The 20085-nt window shown below is 41.4% G+C and overlaps 1 protein-coding gene across 1 annotated transcript in view; it reads right to left on the minus strand.

Annotated features, from left to right (window-relative positions):
- Positions 1 to 20085, minus strand: part of LOC126291600 (ankyrin repeat and SOCS box protein 3-like) — a 291789-nt gene that overhangs the window by 10634 nt on the left and 261070 nt on the right. The window contains exons 10-11 of the mRNA XM_049985135.1: positions 12612 to 12677; positions 629 to 837 (exon numbers count right to left, since the gene is read on the minus strand). Of these exons, the coding sequence (XP_049841092.1) occupies positions 629 to 837; positions 12612 to 12677 (275 nt within the window). The remainder of the gene's footprint in view (positions 1 to 628; positions 838 to 12611; positions 12678 to 20085) is intronic.

A 20085-nucleotide genomic window follows, 5' to 3' on the forward strand; every position in this document is an offset into this window, starting at 1 on the left:
AGGATTAAAGACACAGTAAAGTTGCAATCAATTTTCTGTCTCATCCTGTCTAGCAAGCATAGGCCCAAGGTTCAGGGTGACCACTTCTGTGACTTACTCTATATCCTTAAGCCCTGTAACTCCTCTTTTTCTAACATTCCCTAGCTCATGCCAGGAAAACCTCATGGTTCTGGAAGCTTACAATTTTAAGTCTTTGTGGTTTTCTATCTGCTGACATTTTGTGAGAAAATGTTATCTACCCATATCATAAATATTCGCCATTCATTGATCACTTTCACGCATTTTTAAGTTGAGTAATCTTATTCTCTGAACCTTTGCTCAATTCTTTGTATTTAACATGTCACTGAAGTAGAACTGGAAAGTACACATAGAAACATGCACAAACTTTGTGGAAATCAATGTATCACTACATAGTATACCACATTTTTGTCACTTGAGTTGAACAGATAATTTGAAAATATCATGGAGTACCTAAATATTTTAGTGGAGGTCACTAGCAGATCTGACTAAACTAGTAGGCTGTCATCATCAATGTGTAATAAATAAAAAAATTTTCTGACAATTATGATGCATTCCCAAAAGCAATATACAAAATTAGTAATTTTGCAATTTTTTTCAAAAGACATACCTGGTTTCCTGAATTTCCTCCAAATCCTTGCCATGATAAAATTGTTCGAAAAACCAAGCTCAAGACATAAATCCAACATGCGCTGAAGTGTAGAGTTAGGTACTTCTTCATCCTCTATAAATGGTATATAAGTCACACACTCGTACACTACTGACAGCAGCCAGTTAGGGTCACATTTTCTGCTTACAGAGATCAGCAGCCTGATCAACCTGAATAACAAAGTAAATGGAGACACTAAGAAAAATGTGATACAATGATTCTCTATTCAACTTATTCAACTCTGACTACTGATAGCTCTAACTACTGATCTATCTGAGAAAACTTGATTCTCTCTCTACATATATACCCTACAGTATACTGAATGATTATAATAAAAGTGCAGCTACTCACAGAGATCCAGTGGGGGTTGTAATTGTTGCATTGCATTAAAGCTTGTTAAATATACTAATACATTAATGTGGAACTGATTTATGCTGGAAAAAAATTAGTTCCAGTTTTGGTCACCAATTGTAGATCTGGTATTGTACACAGTTTGCATGACAGAAAGACATCCATGTAGTCATTTGAAAAGCCATAAAATGAGTGAACAGTTTAGCTATCAAGAAGGGAAACCGTGTGCTGTTAACGAAACTGTTTTATGTGAATGGGAATAGTTACAGAGCTGCAATGAGAAAGTATTGCTGACTGTATTGTCTGAGGAGACACTGAATCTCATTAAAAGGTTTAAAGTAGACAATGAAATTTGAAAACACAGCCAACCTGGAATTGGAAGGCATCATATCCCAGTGGAAGTTATTGACAAGATTGCTGTTGCCAAAACTGATCATGCAGCTCATGCCCCAAGTAGTGCCAATGATTATGCATTAAAAATCATCCACCGCATGGCCAGCAGTACAAAATTTTTTTTTGCCACCTATATTGCACTGATATCTGTGAAAGATCCCTATGGTGCAGCAGTTGAAATCTTATGATCCACAGCAAGGTCCCAAACTTCCATTCAGTTTCTGGCACAGATGAAAGTTGATGACATTTGACTGGGCAATATTCTATGAAGTGACAAGGTACATTTTGCACCAAAGAGTGCACTGAATACACAGAAATGCCAAATTTGGGATACTGTTGAATCATCTGTTGTGCATCGCCATATGTGACTGTATGGTGAAGATTCAAGAGGACCTCTACTCTTTGTCCATTGTTCTTGGAAGAGTACACCTATAGGACCTGTCAGATGTACTGTTAAATCTGCACATTATCGACACCTCCTTGTACAGCATCCGATTCCTGCTTTGGAAGAGCACAACTGTATGGAAACCACTGTTCTAATGCAGGATGGGGCAATACCTCCTGTTGCTCACCCATTGAAAAATCTGCTTAACACTACCTCCCACGAACAGCCAGAGATTTTCCAAATACTTGGCTAACAAAAATCACCTTTAGGCCCTGGGATATCTAAAATAATGTGTTTACCAGAGACATGTCTGTTGTGTACTTGATCTGCCAGTACACAGGAGTATGTTGCTCAGATTCCATGGGAACTGCTGCAACCAACTGTTGATCATGTGACTTTTCGGATGCAACATTTCGATGATGTTTACAGTGGTCATATTTAACAAATTGTATACAGTAGTTAATAATAAAATCAACATTATGCCTCTCTCATTTGTTTGGCCTTTACTACTCATGTCCCATTCCTAATCCATTACATATGGAAATATTTCTGTACACGTTTGTAGCATTCACAGTGCCAGATTTATACCTGGTGGCCAAAATTGGAACTGATTTTCTTTTCGAGCAGAAATCAGTTCTGCATTAACACATTAGTCCTCTATAAAGTTTTGCTGCCCTATGGCAATTACAGCTCACATTGGACCCCCACGAGTCTTTTCTTTTCTTTCGCTGATGCCATAGTCCTGCAGTGATCGCAGGGTCAGCGTGGTTACAGTGGATTTGGTAATGTTAGTGTTAGGGATAGCCGGATGCCCTACTGCCAGAATTTCTACGTTATTGGTAAATCATGAAGTTTTTGTTTTTCTCCCTGATACTTCTTTTGCAGATTTCTCCTCAGTTTGCTTCACAGCTCGCTTACTGTATGGTTTCAGTATAAACCTGTCTCACTCCCTTCTGAACTACAGCTTCCTGACACATCCTCAAATTCTTGCAGCTTGCAATCTGGTTTCTGCACAAGTTGTGTGTAACATTTTACAGTTTTGAAGAGTGCAGTCCAGTCAACACTGTTGGAAACACTGTATCAGTCTGAAAATGGTATAAATGTAGGTTGCCTTTCTTTGTCCTATCTTCTAGTATAAGCCATAAGGTAATTATTGCCTTTTATGTTCCTCCATTTCTCTGGAATCCAAACTGTTCTTCCCTGAGCAAGCATAGTTTGTCTTTATTCACAAAGCAGATGGATTTCTTCCAGCTGTTATGTCTTTCTACCCCTCAGAACAACAATTTTTTTTTGTAAATTATGTTATATCTTCAATATTGTCATTTACAGGGCATGTTCACAATGCCTAAAAATTTTGAAACAATACAAAGAATAGAACAGTTGCTACTGACCATATAGCAGAGGTGATAAGTTGGAGAAGAAAAAAAAACTGCGCGCACACGGTGAAGGCTACACGGTGAAGGCTACACGGTGAAGGCTACACGGTGAAGGCTACACGGTGAAGGCTACACGGTGAAGGCTACACGGTGAAGGCTACACGGTGAAGGCTACACGGTGAAGGCAACACTACAGCAGGTAGCAGGTGGCAAGCTGGATTTCTTCCAGCTGTTATGTCTTTCTACCCCTCAGAACAACAATTTTTTTTTGTAAATTATGTTATATCTTCAATATTGTCATTTACAGGGCATGTTCACAATGCCTAAAAATTTTGAAACAATACAAAGAATAGAACAGTTGCTACTGACCATATAGCAGAGGTGATAAGTTGGAGAAGAAAAAAAAACTGCGCGCACACGGTGAAGGCTACACGGTGAAGGCTACACGGTGAAGGCTACACGGTGAAGACAACACTACAGCAGGTAGCAGGTGGCAAGCTGAGTTCTCGCCCATTTGGTGTCGGTGGCATGGCGCAATTGTCACGCAGAATGGGCATTTGAAATGGACGCTGAGGCCGGAGTGCATGACAGTCCACTGGTGGCTGTGGTGTGGCTGCTTCAGGCTGCTGCACTGGCTGGCCGGGTGGGGTGGGGTGAGATGATGCACACATGGTGATGCGGTGACAGCTGGCAGCGAAATGACAGCCGGTGTCATCTGTGTGTCATTGGTGACAGTGGGTACGGGCACTGCGGGGCTGACGGCACGCTAAGCTCAAGCCGCAATCACTGCCTGTACACGCATTGTCAGGCTGTGCAGCCAGATAGAACGTAATAGCGAATCCAAGACCGTATCGGGATGCACCAGGCCCAGGAGATGGAGCAGGAACTGTAAGGGCCTCCTGTCACAGCATTCTTGATGTTGCAACAGCTGATGCACCTGTCGCTTCTGCGATGCTGAAAGACATTGGATTAGTCCATCCTTCAGCCACTTATATGCAGACTGTGTTGTTAGGGTGGTGATAATGCCTTCACTTTGACAGTGACATTCTGGCCAAACTGGCTTGTGACATGGCTGAATTTTGTGAGCTAACATGTCACGTTGTAGATATAGAACACTGCTTCCACCTGGCTAAATCACAGGAATGGATTGCATGGCCATAATGGCCGCATCCTAACATATGTCCCATGCTTGTGATAGGGTTTTCCAGTTTGACAGCGGCTCCTCGCAGGCTGTTCGTGCCCATAGCTCAGCCTCCGTTGCCTGGTTGTGCCTTAGCAGGTCCTGGACACTACTTTCCAGCTCCTCCGTGGTTGCAATCTTACACAATACTAAACAATTAACACAAAAATCAGTTTTAAGTTCGCGTTCACGTACGACTGAGATCATAAGCATAGATAAGCAGTTCATGGCATGGGGCACGGTGAACCATAAAAAGAAAAGTCTGTCACCATGCGTTGGCCTTCAGATCATGTTGGGGTCACCAGTGTAGCAGGATTGCTTGTAATTCCACTCAAGATTATTTGTGCGACGAGCCAACCCTATATTCACACCCACACACTCTGTTCAGGAGGCCAAGGTGACTGAATACAAATGAAACACCGGCCTGAGGCTAACACATTTATTGCAATGATTGAGATGCATACAATCCAACCTGATATAGTCTACTGGCGATTGTGTGACCACCGTTGACGGCTTGAGGTGGGGCAGTGCATGATCCGGAAGGCGACCACTCCGAAAGATGTCACATAGCCAATATTCATGGGTATATGTCTGTACAGCCGACTCCCGGCACTAGCACATGTGGGGAGTCTGCGATCACTTGACCCACATGCTTTGCAGCTAGGCAGGACAGCCCTTCGTGCGATGCCTGGCTCGCACTAGCTCTCGCTTTGTCTTCACATGTCCGGAGTGTGGCGTGCCATTGCCAGGCTTTTGCCCAATGGTAAATCTGCGTGCACGTGCTGTGAATGCTGTGTCAGCCGCCATAGTTCTAGCATTCGCATGGTTGTGCAGTGGGCTGCTACATCATCTTTGTAGTTCAAATAAACCATTTTATCTAAAGCAAGTAACTGTTTCAGCCACATAAATTTGATTTGATTTGATTAACTTGATTAGCCACTCCTGACACACAGAGTGTTCAGACTTACTTTCAGGTGGAGATTAATGCTGCAAAGATATATGTACCTCAAACTTTTAAGTTCAAGGAGTATCCAGTTGTGGTAAGCACAGAAGGTGATTACATTATAACCTCCTAAAATTATGCATCTCTAAAGACATCAAATTTCACCCTGTGCAGCTCAGACAGATATTACATTCTCTAAAGGATGAACTGTGAATCAGTGGGAAATTAGCTATAACTGATAAACTAAACTGTAGTAGATTTATTATGCACTGTCCACAAAACTGAAGATGGAGATCTAGGAATGATGATTCTCTGTGTGTTTCCAGCTGAATGGGATGCAGTTTTTAGGGCTTTGTGCAATTTGCCAAATAATGATTTAAAGCATGCTATAATTAAAGAATGTGCGCTTGCTGAAGATGCTAGATCTCATGAATATAATGGAGATACATATTCTGCATTGTCTTTGAAAGCTACTGCTGGAACTCTGAGGAAGTGAGAAATGTCACTTGTGGAACAATGTGGCAAGTAAAGGAAAAAACAAAAAAAGAAACAATATCAAAAAGTACTTTCTTTCTTACAAGTGTCACAGAGACATTCACATAGCCAGAAATTGTCCTAAACTACAAAAATTTTAAAAAGTGAAAGAAATGAGGAGCTGTTATATGAGTGCTTCCTGTGGCACAGTTATATGGAATAGTGATAACTGGATAGTGGATTCCAGAGCAACTAACCACATGGTTCCAAATAAATATATTTTAGCTATTTACAAACATAGCTTAATTGAAATCATGACCTTAGTTGATGTCAAAACAACTCAAGCCATAAGGGAAGTTATAGTAAGGGCAAAGATAAATAACAATGAAATTTGTCTCTGGAATTTTTAGCTAAAAAAACGCTACTTGTGCTTGAAAGTGGCCATGCATTCTTATCTGTGAAGCAGCACACTGAAAATGATAGATTTCTGTTCCATGTAAATGGTCACATACCCATAAATCTGAAGAAATTTGGAATGAAGTAACTATGACTTTTACAGAGCAGCAAATGGTATAGATGAATGGCTCAATAGAACATTAACAGATGATGTAAGGTCACAGTTGCTGGGAAACAATTTAACAAAAAGTCCATGGATATTCACTGTGACATACATAAGAGATCATGTTATGAGCAACCACAAAAGTAACAAAATATCTTATTAATTGGACAGGTGAAAGGATGTACATGTAATAGGATGTAAAGGATTTTGTCAACATACCCAAACAATAATGTCGTCCTAAATCATTTACAAGGGCGAATAAAGGCATTCTTATTGGATATGCTCCACCATGCCATGGAGTCAGGATTTGGATGCCAGAAAATAAACAAAATGTGGCACCTCGGGACTGTATATTCAAAGAATTTTTGAAAAGAAGAAACAGAAAGAATTTATTCAACCATACAATGAAGGAACATTACCATTTCCAAGTATTGAAGATCAAGTATGAAGTGAAAGAGATCCTAATACTCTACTGAACAGGAATTTTATGGGTTCTCACATGAAGAAGAAAATCTGGAAGAAACTGAAGGTAATCAGGAACTTGTTGAGCATGCTGAAACTTTTTAACAAAACTTTTGGTAAATTTCATGCAGTGCCACTTAATTCCAGAGTGTAATAGGCTACACCTATCCAATGCTGGGGTATTTTAGTTGCTGAAGCACCCCAAATCAATTGTACATTATGATACATTCTCTATTTACGTTATACTCTAGTGGCCATTAAAATTGCTACACCACGAAGATGATGTGCTACAGATGCAAAATTTAACCAACAGGAAGAAGATGCTATGATATGCAAATGATTAGCTTTTCAGAGCATTCACATAAGGATGGTGCCAGTAGGGACACCTGCAACATGCTGACTGAGGAAAGTTTCCAACCAATTTCTCACACACAAACAGCAGTTGACTGGCGTTGCCTGGTGAAATGTTGTTGTGATGCCTCATGGAAGGAGGAGAAATGTGTACCATCACATTTCCGACTTTGATACAGGTCAGATTGTAGCCTATTGTGATTGCAGTTTATCATATTGTGACATTGCTGCTCACGTTGGTCGAGATCCAATGACTGTTGGCGGAATATGGAATCGGTGGGTTCAGGAGGATAATACGGAATGGCATGCTGGATCCCAATGGCCTCATATCACAAGCAGTCGAGATGAAAGGCATCTTATCCACATGGCTGTAACAGATTGTTCAGCCATGTCTCAATCCCTGAGTCAACAGATGGGAACATTTTCAAGATGACAACCACCTGCACGAACAGTTTGATGACGTTTGCAGCAGCTCGAAGACCATGGCTGCAGTTACCCTTGACACTGCATCACAGACAGGAGTACCTGCAATGGTGTACTCAATAACAAATCTGGGTGTACAAATGGCAAAACGTCATTTTTTCAGATGAATCCAGGTTCTGTTTACAGCATCATGATGGTCGCAGCTGTGTTTGGCAACATCATGGTGAATGCACATTGGAAGTGTGTATTCATAATCGCCATACTGGCGTATCACCCGGCGTGATGATATGGGGTGCAATTGGTTACACATCTCGGTCACCTCTTGTTCGCATTGATGGCACTTTGAGCAGTGGACTTTACATTTCAGGTGTGTTATGACTCGTGGCTCTACCCTTCATTTGATCCCTGTGAAACCCTACATTTCAGCAGGATAATGCACGACTGCATGTTGCAGGTCCTGTACGGGCCTTTCTGGATACAGAAAATGTTTGATTGTTGTCCTGGCCAGCACATTCTGCAGATCTCTGACAAACTGGAAACGTCTGGTCAATGGTGGCTGAGCAACTCGCTCATCACAATACCCCAGTCACTACTCTTGGTGAACTGTGGTATCGTGTTGAAGCTGGGTATTGGACATTTCAGTAGCGGAGCATGCCATCCAGCATAATTTTAGGAACCTAGGAACCTGCTATACCGTATGTGCCATTTGGCTTCTCCCACCCAACACCAACCAGTCCCTCTGAACTGCGGAGATGGGAACTTGCACTCCAGCACATCCTTTCATCCTGCCATCCCCCTGGACTGAACCTACGTTAAACAACCTCACTCCCATTTACTTTTCAGTTTCTCCTCTTTCCCTTTCCTCTTACATCTTTATACTATACACCTCTTTACTTCTGTATGCATCCTATTTGGTTTGAAGCTGGCACAGTACCTACAGCAGAATGTCTTTGGCTTCCCTCTGACAACCATGCCTCCATCCTTGCTACCTTCCCTGTTTTCCTTTCCCTGTTGCTTCATAACCTGGGTTGTGAGTAACTAAATCCACTTTCCCTTCTTCCCTTTCTTTCCCCTCTCTCCTCCCTGATGAAGGAACATTTATTCCGAAAGCTAGGAACTTAAATTTCCGGTTGTTTTTTGTGTTTCTATCGGCTGTACTGAGCTAAGTACTGGCCAGCCCCTCTATCTCTTTGTCAGTAATTGTTTCACATCTTTATATGAGATTTTCCATTAATTAGGAAGATTATAAATTGTTAAATGAAAGAGAGATTGATTAATAGCATCCAAGAAAGGGGCCATTTAGATGCTGCTATCTGTGCCTAGGACTGTTGAGAGCAAGATTCCCATTCAGCAGTCTGCTGGACCCCAGATAAATACGGCCAGAGAGGCAGTGAGAAAAGACACTACGCACTGAGATATCAATCTGTCAGATGCCTGCAAACACCAGCCTCTGATGATGTCACAGCCACATAGCTATCAAAACCATTGTCAGTGAAAGTAGGCAGTAAACTCACAAGGACTCTACACTGTCCTGAATCATTTAGATTTCATGGAAGTAACTGTGTGTTGCCCGTAATGTTGACAAAATTGCATGGCAAGTGGCGAGATTATTTTCCACTTTTAATACGACAATTAGAAGTCTTAGTGATAGACCATTTTACTTGGAATTTTGCATAGAAGTTAACTCTGAACTGTTACATCTACATCTACATCTACATGACTACTCTGCAATTCACATTTAAGTGCTTGGCAGAGGGTTCATCAAACCACAATCATACTATCTCTCTACTATTCCACTCCCGAACAGCGAGCGGGAAAAACGAACACCGAAACCTTTCTGTTTGAGCTCTGATTTCTCTTATTTTATTTTGATGATCATTTCTACCTATGTAGGTTGGGCTCAACAAAATATTTTCGCATTCGGAAGAGAAAGTTGGTGACTGAAATTTCGTAAAAAGGTCTCGCCATGACGAAAAACGTCTATGCTGTAATGACTTCCATCCCAACTCGTGTATCATATCTGCCACACTCTCTCCCCTATAACGTGATAATACAAAACGAGCTGCCCTTTTTTGCACCCTTTCGATGTCCTCCGTCAATCCCACCTGGTAAGGATCCCACACCGCGCAGCAATATTCTAACAGAGGACAAACGAGTGTAGTGTAAGCTGTCTCTTTAGTGGACTTGTTGCATCTTCTAAGTGTCCTGCCAATGAAACGCAACCTTTGGCTCGCCTTCCCGTCAATATTATCTATGTGGTCCTTCCAACTGAAGTTGTTCGTAATTTTAACACCCAGGTACTTAGTTGAATTGACAGCCTTGAGAACTGTACTATTTATCGAGTAATCGAATTCCGACGGATTTCTTTTGGAACTCATGTGGATCATCTCACACTTTGTTATTTAGTGTCAACTGCCACCTGACACACCATACAGCAATCTTTTCTAAATCGCTTTGCAGCTGATACTGGTCTTCGGATGACCTTACTAGACGGTAAATTACAGTATCATCTGCGAACAGTCTAAGAGAACTGCTCAGATTGTCACCCAGGTCATTTATATAGATCAGGAACAATAGCGGTCCCAGGACGCTTCCCTGGGGAACACCTGATATCACTTCAGTTTTACTCGATTTGCCGTCTATTACTACGAACTGCGACCTTCCTGACAGGAAATCACGAATCCAGTCGCACAACTGAGATGATACCCCATAGCTCCGCAGCTTGATTAGAAGTCGCTTGTGAGGAACTGTGTCAAAAGCTTTTCGGAAATCTAGAAATATGGAATCAACTTGAGATCCCCTGTCAATAGCGGCCATTACTTCGTGCGAATAAAGAGCTAGCTGCGTTGCACAAGAGCAATGTTTTCTGAAGCCATGCTGATTACGTGTCAATAGATTGTTCCCTTCGAGGTGATTCATAATGTTTGAATACAGTACATGCTCCAAAACCCTACTGCAAACCGACGTCAATGATATAGGTCTGTAGTTAAATGGATTACTCCTACTACCCTTCTTGAACAATAGTGCTGTTTCCTATAGGGTCATAATCATTGTCATCGTCATCATTATGTTATTTTATATTGTGCATGTGAACTTCAACTGAATATATCTATCACTTAGAACTCAAAACTTTTATTTATAGTCACAGTTCCTGATGCTGCTGAGTAAATAGCAAGTACAAATTTTTTTCCACTGAGCACAAGGATAATGTGGACTTTTAGACTAGAAATTATGGTCAGTATGTTCTCCATTGCTTTCTGGCTGACCACAGAAATAGTTTTCAGGCTCTTGTAAATGGCAAAACCAATTTACCCGTTGCCCCACAATGTGTTAGAACTGAAATTTTGAAACAGCGAAGATTGAACAGTAACTCTTTCTCAGAGGGAATATGTACATCAACTACTTGACAGATTTGGGGTTCAGAATGCTGAAGGAGCTAAGATTCCAATGGAAATTAAATCAAATTTCCTTGATGAGAAGTGTGAGGATCAAGTTATAGAACTTTCATGCCATGATCCTACTGGTGGACTCTACCATTAGATGATTTGACAAGACCGCTTCCTCAGTGGAAAATCTGTCACAATGTTGTTCAGCATTTAATATGAACCATTGGAATTTAGTAAAAAGGGTACTAAGACATGTGAAGGAAAGAACACATTACAAATTCACATACTGTACCCCTGGTCAAATAACCAATGCTTTTGCTGATGGTGATTGGGTTATTTGTATAAATAATCACAAAATTACTACTGGATGTGTGATAATACTTGCAGGATCTCCAGTGTACTGCAGGAGTGCCAAATAACCTGCAGTTGAAGCAGAATATTTGTCATTGCCAGACACACAAAAGAGGAGGCGTGGATGGAGGAGTTACTAAAAGAGACTTGACCTGAAAGGACTGCCTGTAAAATCAAGTGTTGTGACAGTTATTCACTCCAAGGTTCAGACAGACAAATCAAGAACGGAACATACTGGCACAAAACAGCCTTCCATCAGAAAGAAAGTAATAGGTGAAATGACTGATACATGATACATTTTGATAGACAAAAATCAAGCAGACTTGCTAAACAAGCCATTGAATCAAAATGTTAATGAACATCATTGTAAGAAAATGTTACATTCAAAATAATGCGTGTGTTTACTTTTAGATATAATTTCAAGGGGGGTTGTTAAGAGTTAAGTGAACAAGAGCTCCTTTGTTCCATTTCTGTGACTGATATAATTTAAAAATGCAATTATATTTGTTCTGTTGAAAAACAAAAGTTTAAGCTTTCCCTGCTTTGATGGTGTGCACAGTTTTTTTATGAATAAATACTAACATGTGTGATATGGATGTTTTATTCTACTTGAACAATTTTTTAGAACTATGTAATTAGAGATGAAGCTATGACTCCATTGAGGAACACAAGGGAAAGGTATTGGTTGTGCGTTACAAAAGGAACCATTCTGAATGGAGACTTAAAACAAGCCCTTGAAAAGTGTGAATCCAATTTCTCAGTTTGAAAGGAATTATCCTAAAACATATTTAAGAAGCTGATAGACCAAGTGATGTACAAAAATGTAACTATCAGTTGTTAAGAAAGTGGTACACAAAGTTCCCTCAATTACACACTATAATGTGGCTTGCAGAGTGTAGATATCTACTTAACAATCAGATTGATGGACCTCCTGCTGTTGATAACCTCAACAAATTTAAGTGATAACTCAATTGAATAAAAGATGACATTTTAAAAACATCCCTATTATCACTCTTTTGTGTCCTATGTTTTATTGGTATTAAAATCTGTACCTGATTATTTTAAAGCTTGTAAGTCAGTGGTTACAGTGAGTATTGATCAACCAATGCAGCAATAATAAAAATATTACTTTGAGATTTTGTGTGGGTGGAAAGTGTAGTATTTGCACTGAATTAAAATTCATGTTTGTTGTTCTTATTCAGTATCCTACAAGAACATTGATAGAATATCATACAGCATCACATCGTATCTCAAAAACAGCTGCAAAAAAGATCCTGATATGAGAGCCAGACAAAAGAATGTATACTCACCATTTCTGGTGTGGATGAATGTGACATGCATAGTACCAGGTTGCTGGTAGAGGGTTAATTGGATACCTGTGAAGAAAATTCACAGTTTAGTTACATGTTCCAGTCATCATTTAAAATTACTTGGAACAAGACAGTTTCAGGATATGTATAAGTGATTAGTGTTGCCATACATGAACATGTAACTTATTAGTCTTACCCATGCAACTATACCTGAAAACTAATTTTTTGCAGGTAACCAGTTTTTAAATAGAAATATTTCTTTAGAATAGAATGAGTTGTTCAGGAGAATTTAATTTTAGTTAGATTTAAAATTAGGTTTGCTACCTATCTAATATTTTATGGTATTGGGTAAATGACCAAAAAGATTTGTTTCTGCCTACTGAACTCCTTTCTGAGCCACTGACAGTTTTAATAATGGATAATAATAGTCACTTTTTTTCTCTAATGTTCTAGGCATGGGTATCACTTTTAATTAAACAGCCCCATGGGTATCCTTTGCTGCCTCCCGAAGAGACTACATATATTTTATGCTTGGTTAATTTCTTTAATGTACAATGCTACAATGCACCTAAAGTGGCAGTTAGTCTGTCTGGGTATTTTACATAAAATCTAAATTTTCTTTTGTATTCTGTGTTCAGTAAAAGTTTTTGAACATGATAAGAATGTTTTGCTTTCAATAATTACTAAGTAATTGGTGTAAACTTGCTATGCCAGTGATTCCAAAATTTAATTTTCCAGCTTACAAATTTATTTTATGCAAATGTGCTAACTAATGTTGATAAACATATTATTTATATTAAAAACAAAGATTCCAAGACTTACCAAGCAGGAAAGTGCCGGTAGATAGGCACAATGAATAAAACACACACACACACGTGTCACACACACACACACACACACACACACGTGTCACACACACACACACACACACACACACACACACACACACACACACACGTGACACACACACACGTGACACACACACACGTGACACACACACACGTGTCACACACACACGTGTCACACACACACGTGTCACACACACACGTGTCACACACACACGTGTCACACACACACGTGTCACACACACACGTGTCACACACACACGTGTCACACACACACGTGACACACACACACACACACACACACACACACGTGTCACACACACACACACACACACAAGCAGACATATTTAAAGGCTTTTTGCCTTTAAATATGTCTGCTTGTGTACGTGTATGTGTACGTGTATGTGTACGTGTATGTGTACGTGTATGTGTACGTGTACGCGTGTATTGCACGCGCGAGTATATACCTATCCTTTTTTTCCCCCTAAGGTAAGTCTTTCCAGTCCCGGGATTGGAATGACTCCTTACCCTCTCCCTTAAAACCCACATCCTTTCATCTTTCCTTTTCCTTCCCTCTTTCCTGACGAAGCAGCAGCCGCCGGTTGCAAAAGCTCAAAATTCTGTGTGCGCGCTTGTGTGTGCTTGTGCGCTTTATTTATTGTGCCTATCTAACGGCGCTTTCCCGCTTGGTAAGTCTTGGAATCTTTGTTTTTAATATATTTTTCCCATGTGGAAGTTTCTTTCTATTTTATTAAACATATTATGTGGAATTCATACACATGGTAGGAATATTTTTATTATTTCTTTTGACTGCAGTTAACTAAAATGCACTATGTATTGTTATTTTCTGGAAACTTTTACATCACTTTGGAATTCTTAATGAAATTATGCGCATGACCATATAAAATTGTAAAGCAACATTTTCATTATTTTTCTATGTATGTGAATTAATTTTGTTATGCACTTACTTGTTGTTCCATAATGTTTGTAAATTCCGATTGTCAATAATTGTTGTAAATCTTACATATACCAGCAGTTTGCATATGGCAGGAGAGCAGTTTGTTACCAGTCATCAGCAGCACAGCATGTAGAACTTTGTTTACATGTTTTTCACCTCTGAACATCCTGTATTCTAATAAAGCAATTTTGTGGAAAACCTGTGTCTGGAATTTATTTAGTGAATTGTATGATGATTTTCATACAGCAACATGGAAGAGCAGCTCAGGAGTTCTTGCAGTGAAGCTACATCAAGAATAAGGACTTACAAGTTATGTAAATTTCATGAACAATTTGGTAACAACATTTCATCTTTAAATTAATGAGCAGTTCTAGATTGCACCTCAGGTGGAGGTGGCCCATTTCTTAAATTCTTGCTGTTCACTTAGTTGCACGGCCATGAAACTTTTGGTATATACTTTCAACTTCTGTAGGTCTGCAATTATTGTGATTATCAGTAATACATATTTCACATCCCACACCATGGGCATACCCAGCGAGAGGAAAGTGGGGTGGGGGGTGGGGAGGAGAGGCAGCTGCACCCCTCCCCACATTTCCAATGTGCCTAGGTACCCAGCAGAAAGACACCTCCTTCCCCTTCATTTTAGTTGAAGGAGGGCATTCTGGATTACTGTATCTGCTGTAACATGACAAGGAATGAGAATTCAGAAAGCGGATGTAGTTAGTTTGATACTTAACTTTAACCCATTAATGATCAACGTTGTTCTTGACGGTACATGATTCACAATATTATCTGTTCAGAATACATTCATAGTAACTGAATATGGCACCATGCTAGGTCGTAGCAAATGACGTATCTGAAGGATATGCTAAACTGTCGTCTCTACAAATGAGAACGTATGTACATAGTGGACCATCACTAGCAAAGTCAGCTGTACAACTGAGGTGAGTGCTAGAGAGTCTTTGTAGACTAGACCTACCATGTGGTGGCGCTCTGTCTGCTATCATTGATTGTGGGGACACGTGGGTCCGATGTATACTAATGGACCACAGCCGATTTAAAGGCTACCATGTAGCAAACATGGTGTCTGGCACTGAGCACTATGGGACTTAACTTCTAAGGTCATCAGCCTCTAGAACTTAGAACTACTTAAACCTAACTAACCTAGGGACATCACACACATCCGTGCTCGAGGCAGGATTCGAACCTGCGACAGTAGCGGTCGCACAGTTCCAGACTGTAGCGCCTAGAACCCCTCAGCCACTCTGGCCGTCTCCCTATGCTTAGACCCATCCATAAAAGCAGCTATGTGGTTGTGGTACTCAAATGAATATCAGAGAATATGACATTAAAAACAGGAGCAGGGGTGCTACCTGTCCTGTACCACACCAAATCTAAAATCACTCTGGGCGTATCCAGTATCCAGGGCATCAGATGGTTAAAACCCTGGATTTGGGCTCATACTGGTTCCACAGTGAGTGAATCCAGCATATGCTGCACACAGGTCCCAGATGGAGTCAAGTCTCGTGGACGGTTCGGAAAAAAAGTGTTACAGAGAAGGACAAGCAATAGTGGGGTGTGTAGGTGAAGTTGGAGCTGCAAGTGGCAATTTCCCCTGCTTCAGCACAGGTGCTAGGTTTGGGACTGGTCTGATAAGCACCTGTGGCCAGCTAGATCATCTCATCATGCACAGTGTACATGATACATAAGTAAGAGGGCTTCACTGACTCATACACCGTGCAACCGTAGTTCAGCTGTAAATGCACAAAAGGCTAATAAAACTGAAGAAGGTGTGCTCTGCCTGCCTCTAAGACTTGTGTCTTGCACTTGATAATGTACAGTGCCTTCAGGGTTCTGGCTTTTAGGTCTAATAGGTGTAGTAACCAGAACAATCAGGAGTAAAAAATAGGCCCAGAAACTGTACTGTATCTGTAAAATTTAGGATGGTGTCCCCCCTATTCAAGGTAGGTAAACTAGAAAGATGATGCCACTCCTCTAACCACCACACTAAGTTGTAACTAATGGGTCACCGCTGCAACACTGGAGGAGGAACAGAAAACAGCAAAATCATCTACAAAAAGGAGCACTCTAAAGGACTCCTTACTATAGATGTGATACTGTTGATGGCTATGGCAAAGAGGGTAACACTTAAAACACTGCCCTGAGTAACACCATTCTCCTGCTCAAACTGATCAGACGTGTCAGCAACTCAGGTTCTAAGAAACCGCTGAGGCAGCAAAGACTGTATGAAGATGGGGAGGTGGCCACAAAAGATCCATTGATGTAGTTGTACGAGAATACAGTGTCACCAAGTAGCATTGTATGCCCTACTTGTATCTAAGAATATGCCAATACAGTGACACTTGTGGAGGAAAGCCTGCTGAATAGCTGCCTCTAGGAGTGTCAGAGTATTGACAGTACTGAAATCTTCGGAATCGATACTGAGAGCGGCTAAGGAGTTGCCATAAAACAACCAGACTAGTTGACAGTTAACCATTCACTCCAGAGTCTTTCATACATAGCTCGTTAATGCGATACTCCAATAACTACATTCCTGGTTTGAGGAGTGGGGTCAGAATTGCCTACCTGCCAAATTACGTTAGAAAATTCGTGGAGGATTTCCTTTGATGTCACTGGCAAATGTCAAAGCATACAGTACAGGTTTGGTCGTGACAGAGCAGTGTCACAAATCACACTCAGTGCTGATTCAAGCTCCCATATGGAGAAATGGGAGTTGTAGGCCTCAGAACTGTTGAAACTTAAGTCCTACTTTTCCCTCTCTACAGCCATACAATAGCGACGAAACTCTGCATCCTGACTTTCATTGGCAGTAGTTTGTGTAAACTGTTTGGACAGTGTCTGAGCAATGTCTCTGGGTGTTGTTTGGAGGCACCCCTGTCTCAAAACTGCTGCTATCGGTAAATGGCTGTGTTTACAGGAATTCCTCTGTATGGCTTTCCTTACTGTTATTAGAATTATTGGAACAATTGATGGAGTCCAGGAATGTTTACCATGACCTTTTCTTACTCTCCCTAATGACACATCAAGCTTTGGCCCTCATGACTCTAAAGGCCCTAAGGTTGTCTGCTGTCAGATGGCATTTAAAATGTCAAAGAGCCACACACCTTTCCCAGATCATGGAATGAAACTCATCTGTCCACCAAGGTACTGGCTGCCTCCGAAAATGGCCTTAGGACTGTGGGATGGAGAAGTCAGTGGCATGATGTATCATTTGTGTGATGTGGTCCACCCATCCTTTGATGCTGTCACCGTGAACACAGCCAGCTTGCTGAAACATATCTAGTAGCCCTCATGACCATCCAATTTGGGGGGGTTTACTTCAGGTGGTGAGCCATTTAGTAGGTGTAGGTAGATTGGGAAGTGGTCACTGGAATGAAGGTAATCAATGACCTCTCACTGAACAGAATCAGCGAGGGCGGGAGAACAGAAAGACAGTTCGATGGCTGATAATGGCCAGTAGAAGTAGATAAATGTGTGTGAGTACCTGTGTTGAGGATGCATAGCTCAAGAGACATCATGAGGTCCTCCAAAACCAAACGCCAAGGGCAAGTCTTGGTTGGGCCCCACAGGACATGATGGGCATTGAAGTCTCACAGGAGGAGAAATGGTCACAGGAGTAGTGCGATAAAATTCGTGACAGCCTCAGAGTCTAGTGCATAATGCGGGAGTAAACACGCGGGAGTAAACACGCGGGAGTAAACACGCGGGAGTAAACACGCGGGAGTAAACACGCGGGAGTAAACACGCGGGAGTAAACACGCGGGAGTAAACACGCGGGAGTAAACACGCGGGAGTAAACACGCGGGAGTAAACACGCGGGAGTAAACACGCGGGAGTCATTTCCTCTGATAGGTCATCCTTCTCATACAGTTTATTTTCCTGCAGCACAGGGACATCTGTATCTTTAAAATGTGTTTCCTGTAAACAAAAGCACAAGGGATGTGATAGGAGTTTCAGCTCCTCCACGAGTCCTGATCCCATTCATGTTCCATTTTAGTATGGGAGCCATGTCATCGGTACAGTTTCAATTTACCTCTATTTTTTGCACTGGGGAGGTGAAGCGCTTTAAGAGTGTGGGGGAGTGGATGGGCTGCCTGAATCAAAGGCGTCTAACTCCATGATGTGCTCTTCATCAGTCAGACAGGAAACCATGCTGTCTGATGGCACTCTGAACAGCTTTTGACTCTCAGGTCATGAGCCTCTCCCTGCACCCTGTCCCTTCAAGGATGAGGGGCAAAGGGGATGTTGAGAGGCACTGTGCTTTTCTTGTATCTTTTGGATGCTCACTGCAGAACTGTTGTTGGTCCTCCCTGGTATAGCTGCCTGAATTGTTTGTCCTTACTCTTTTTCCCCTCAACATGTACAGGTGCTTGTAATGGATACAGACACACCAGGTGTGTTCTGTGTCGAAGTGTCTGCCTCAGGAATAGATTTTTGCGCCATGGAAGACTATGAGGTGGCAAAGACAGGGGGGTTTCGTCACCTTATATTTTTTTGCTTTGGCACAGGGGATTCACTTGGTTACTTTTATCTCCTGTATTTTGCCTTCTTCAGCAAAAACAGGGTAATCTCGGCTCCCGATTGGGTGGTTTCCAGAAGAGTTGATGCAGATCGCTGGAGACTGGCAGTCAGTACCAACGTCATGAGCAACTTTTCCACAGTTCCCGCAGATTTCTTCACCTCCACAACTCGTGGTTGAATGGCCAAAATGCTGACATTTATAGCACCGAATAGGATTCGGAATGTAAGGCTGAACATTAAGTCAAACTAACCCTGCTATAAGATGTTCGGGCAGTGTTGGAGACTTGAATGTGACAATGAAAGTGGCAGTATTTTCAGGTGATCCATTATTCCTGTGTGCTTGTTGCTCCACATCGACTATTCGTGGGATGCCCATTCTTGCTTCAGTTCTGTTATGTCCACAATATCTTGTCATGTGACAGTGCCAATACTGGAGTTGAGAAAGATATACATCTCAACAATGATATCATAATCACCCCATGTCTGCAATTTCTTAACGTCTACCTGCTTTGACCTGTTAGAGTTGACCAACAATGAGACATTACATAATAGTTTTATAGATTTTAATGTTCCAGCAAGGTTTTCCAAACCCTTATGGATATAAAAGGGGGACACTTTTACCAGATGTCGCCTTCTTCCTCTTTATTACCAGAAAAACACTGTTGTTGATGACTCCATGAGCTCTGTTGCTGCAGTCCAAAGTATTCTTATTATCAGGAGAACTAGCCCCTCTCATTCTTTTGGATGAATGAGTGTGAACACTCCCAGGTGGTACATACTTTCCACTGGGGGGGAGGAGGAGAAGATGATTTCGAGGGTTCCAGTTCGGTCCCATGAGAAACTAGCGAAGTACGGGTCCACTCAGACAGAGCTCAGCATGTCCCAATAAGCTTTATATGCCTGAGGTGAGGAGGTTCCCCAGAGGTTGCCCACTACTGGCTGTTCCAATTCAACAGCTATGCACCCCATCGTCATGCAACACACCTTGAGATTGAGAAGTTTTTTTATAGAGGTTTGTCCCATCCTCATGATCTGAATGGTCAAGCCAGGATCTCATTCTCTGAGACACACAATGTTCCACCGCCGTGCAGTGTGGTGGCTGCTGAAGCATGCCCAGAACTTGCAGTGA

Source organism: Schistocerca gregaria, chromosome 9 (genome assembly GCF_023897955.1).
Source record: "Schistocerca gregaria isolate iqSchGreg1 chromosome 9, iqSchGreg1.2, whole genome shotgun sequence".
In the NCBI taxonomy this organism is placed as follows: Eukaryota; Metazoa; Arthropoda; class Insecta; order Orthoptera; family Acrididae; genus Schistocerca; species Schistocerca gregaria.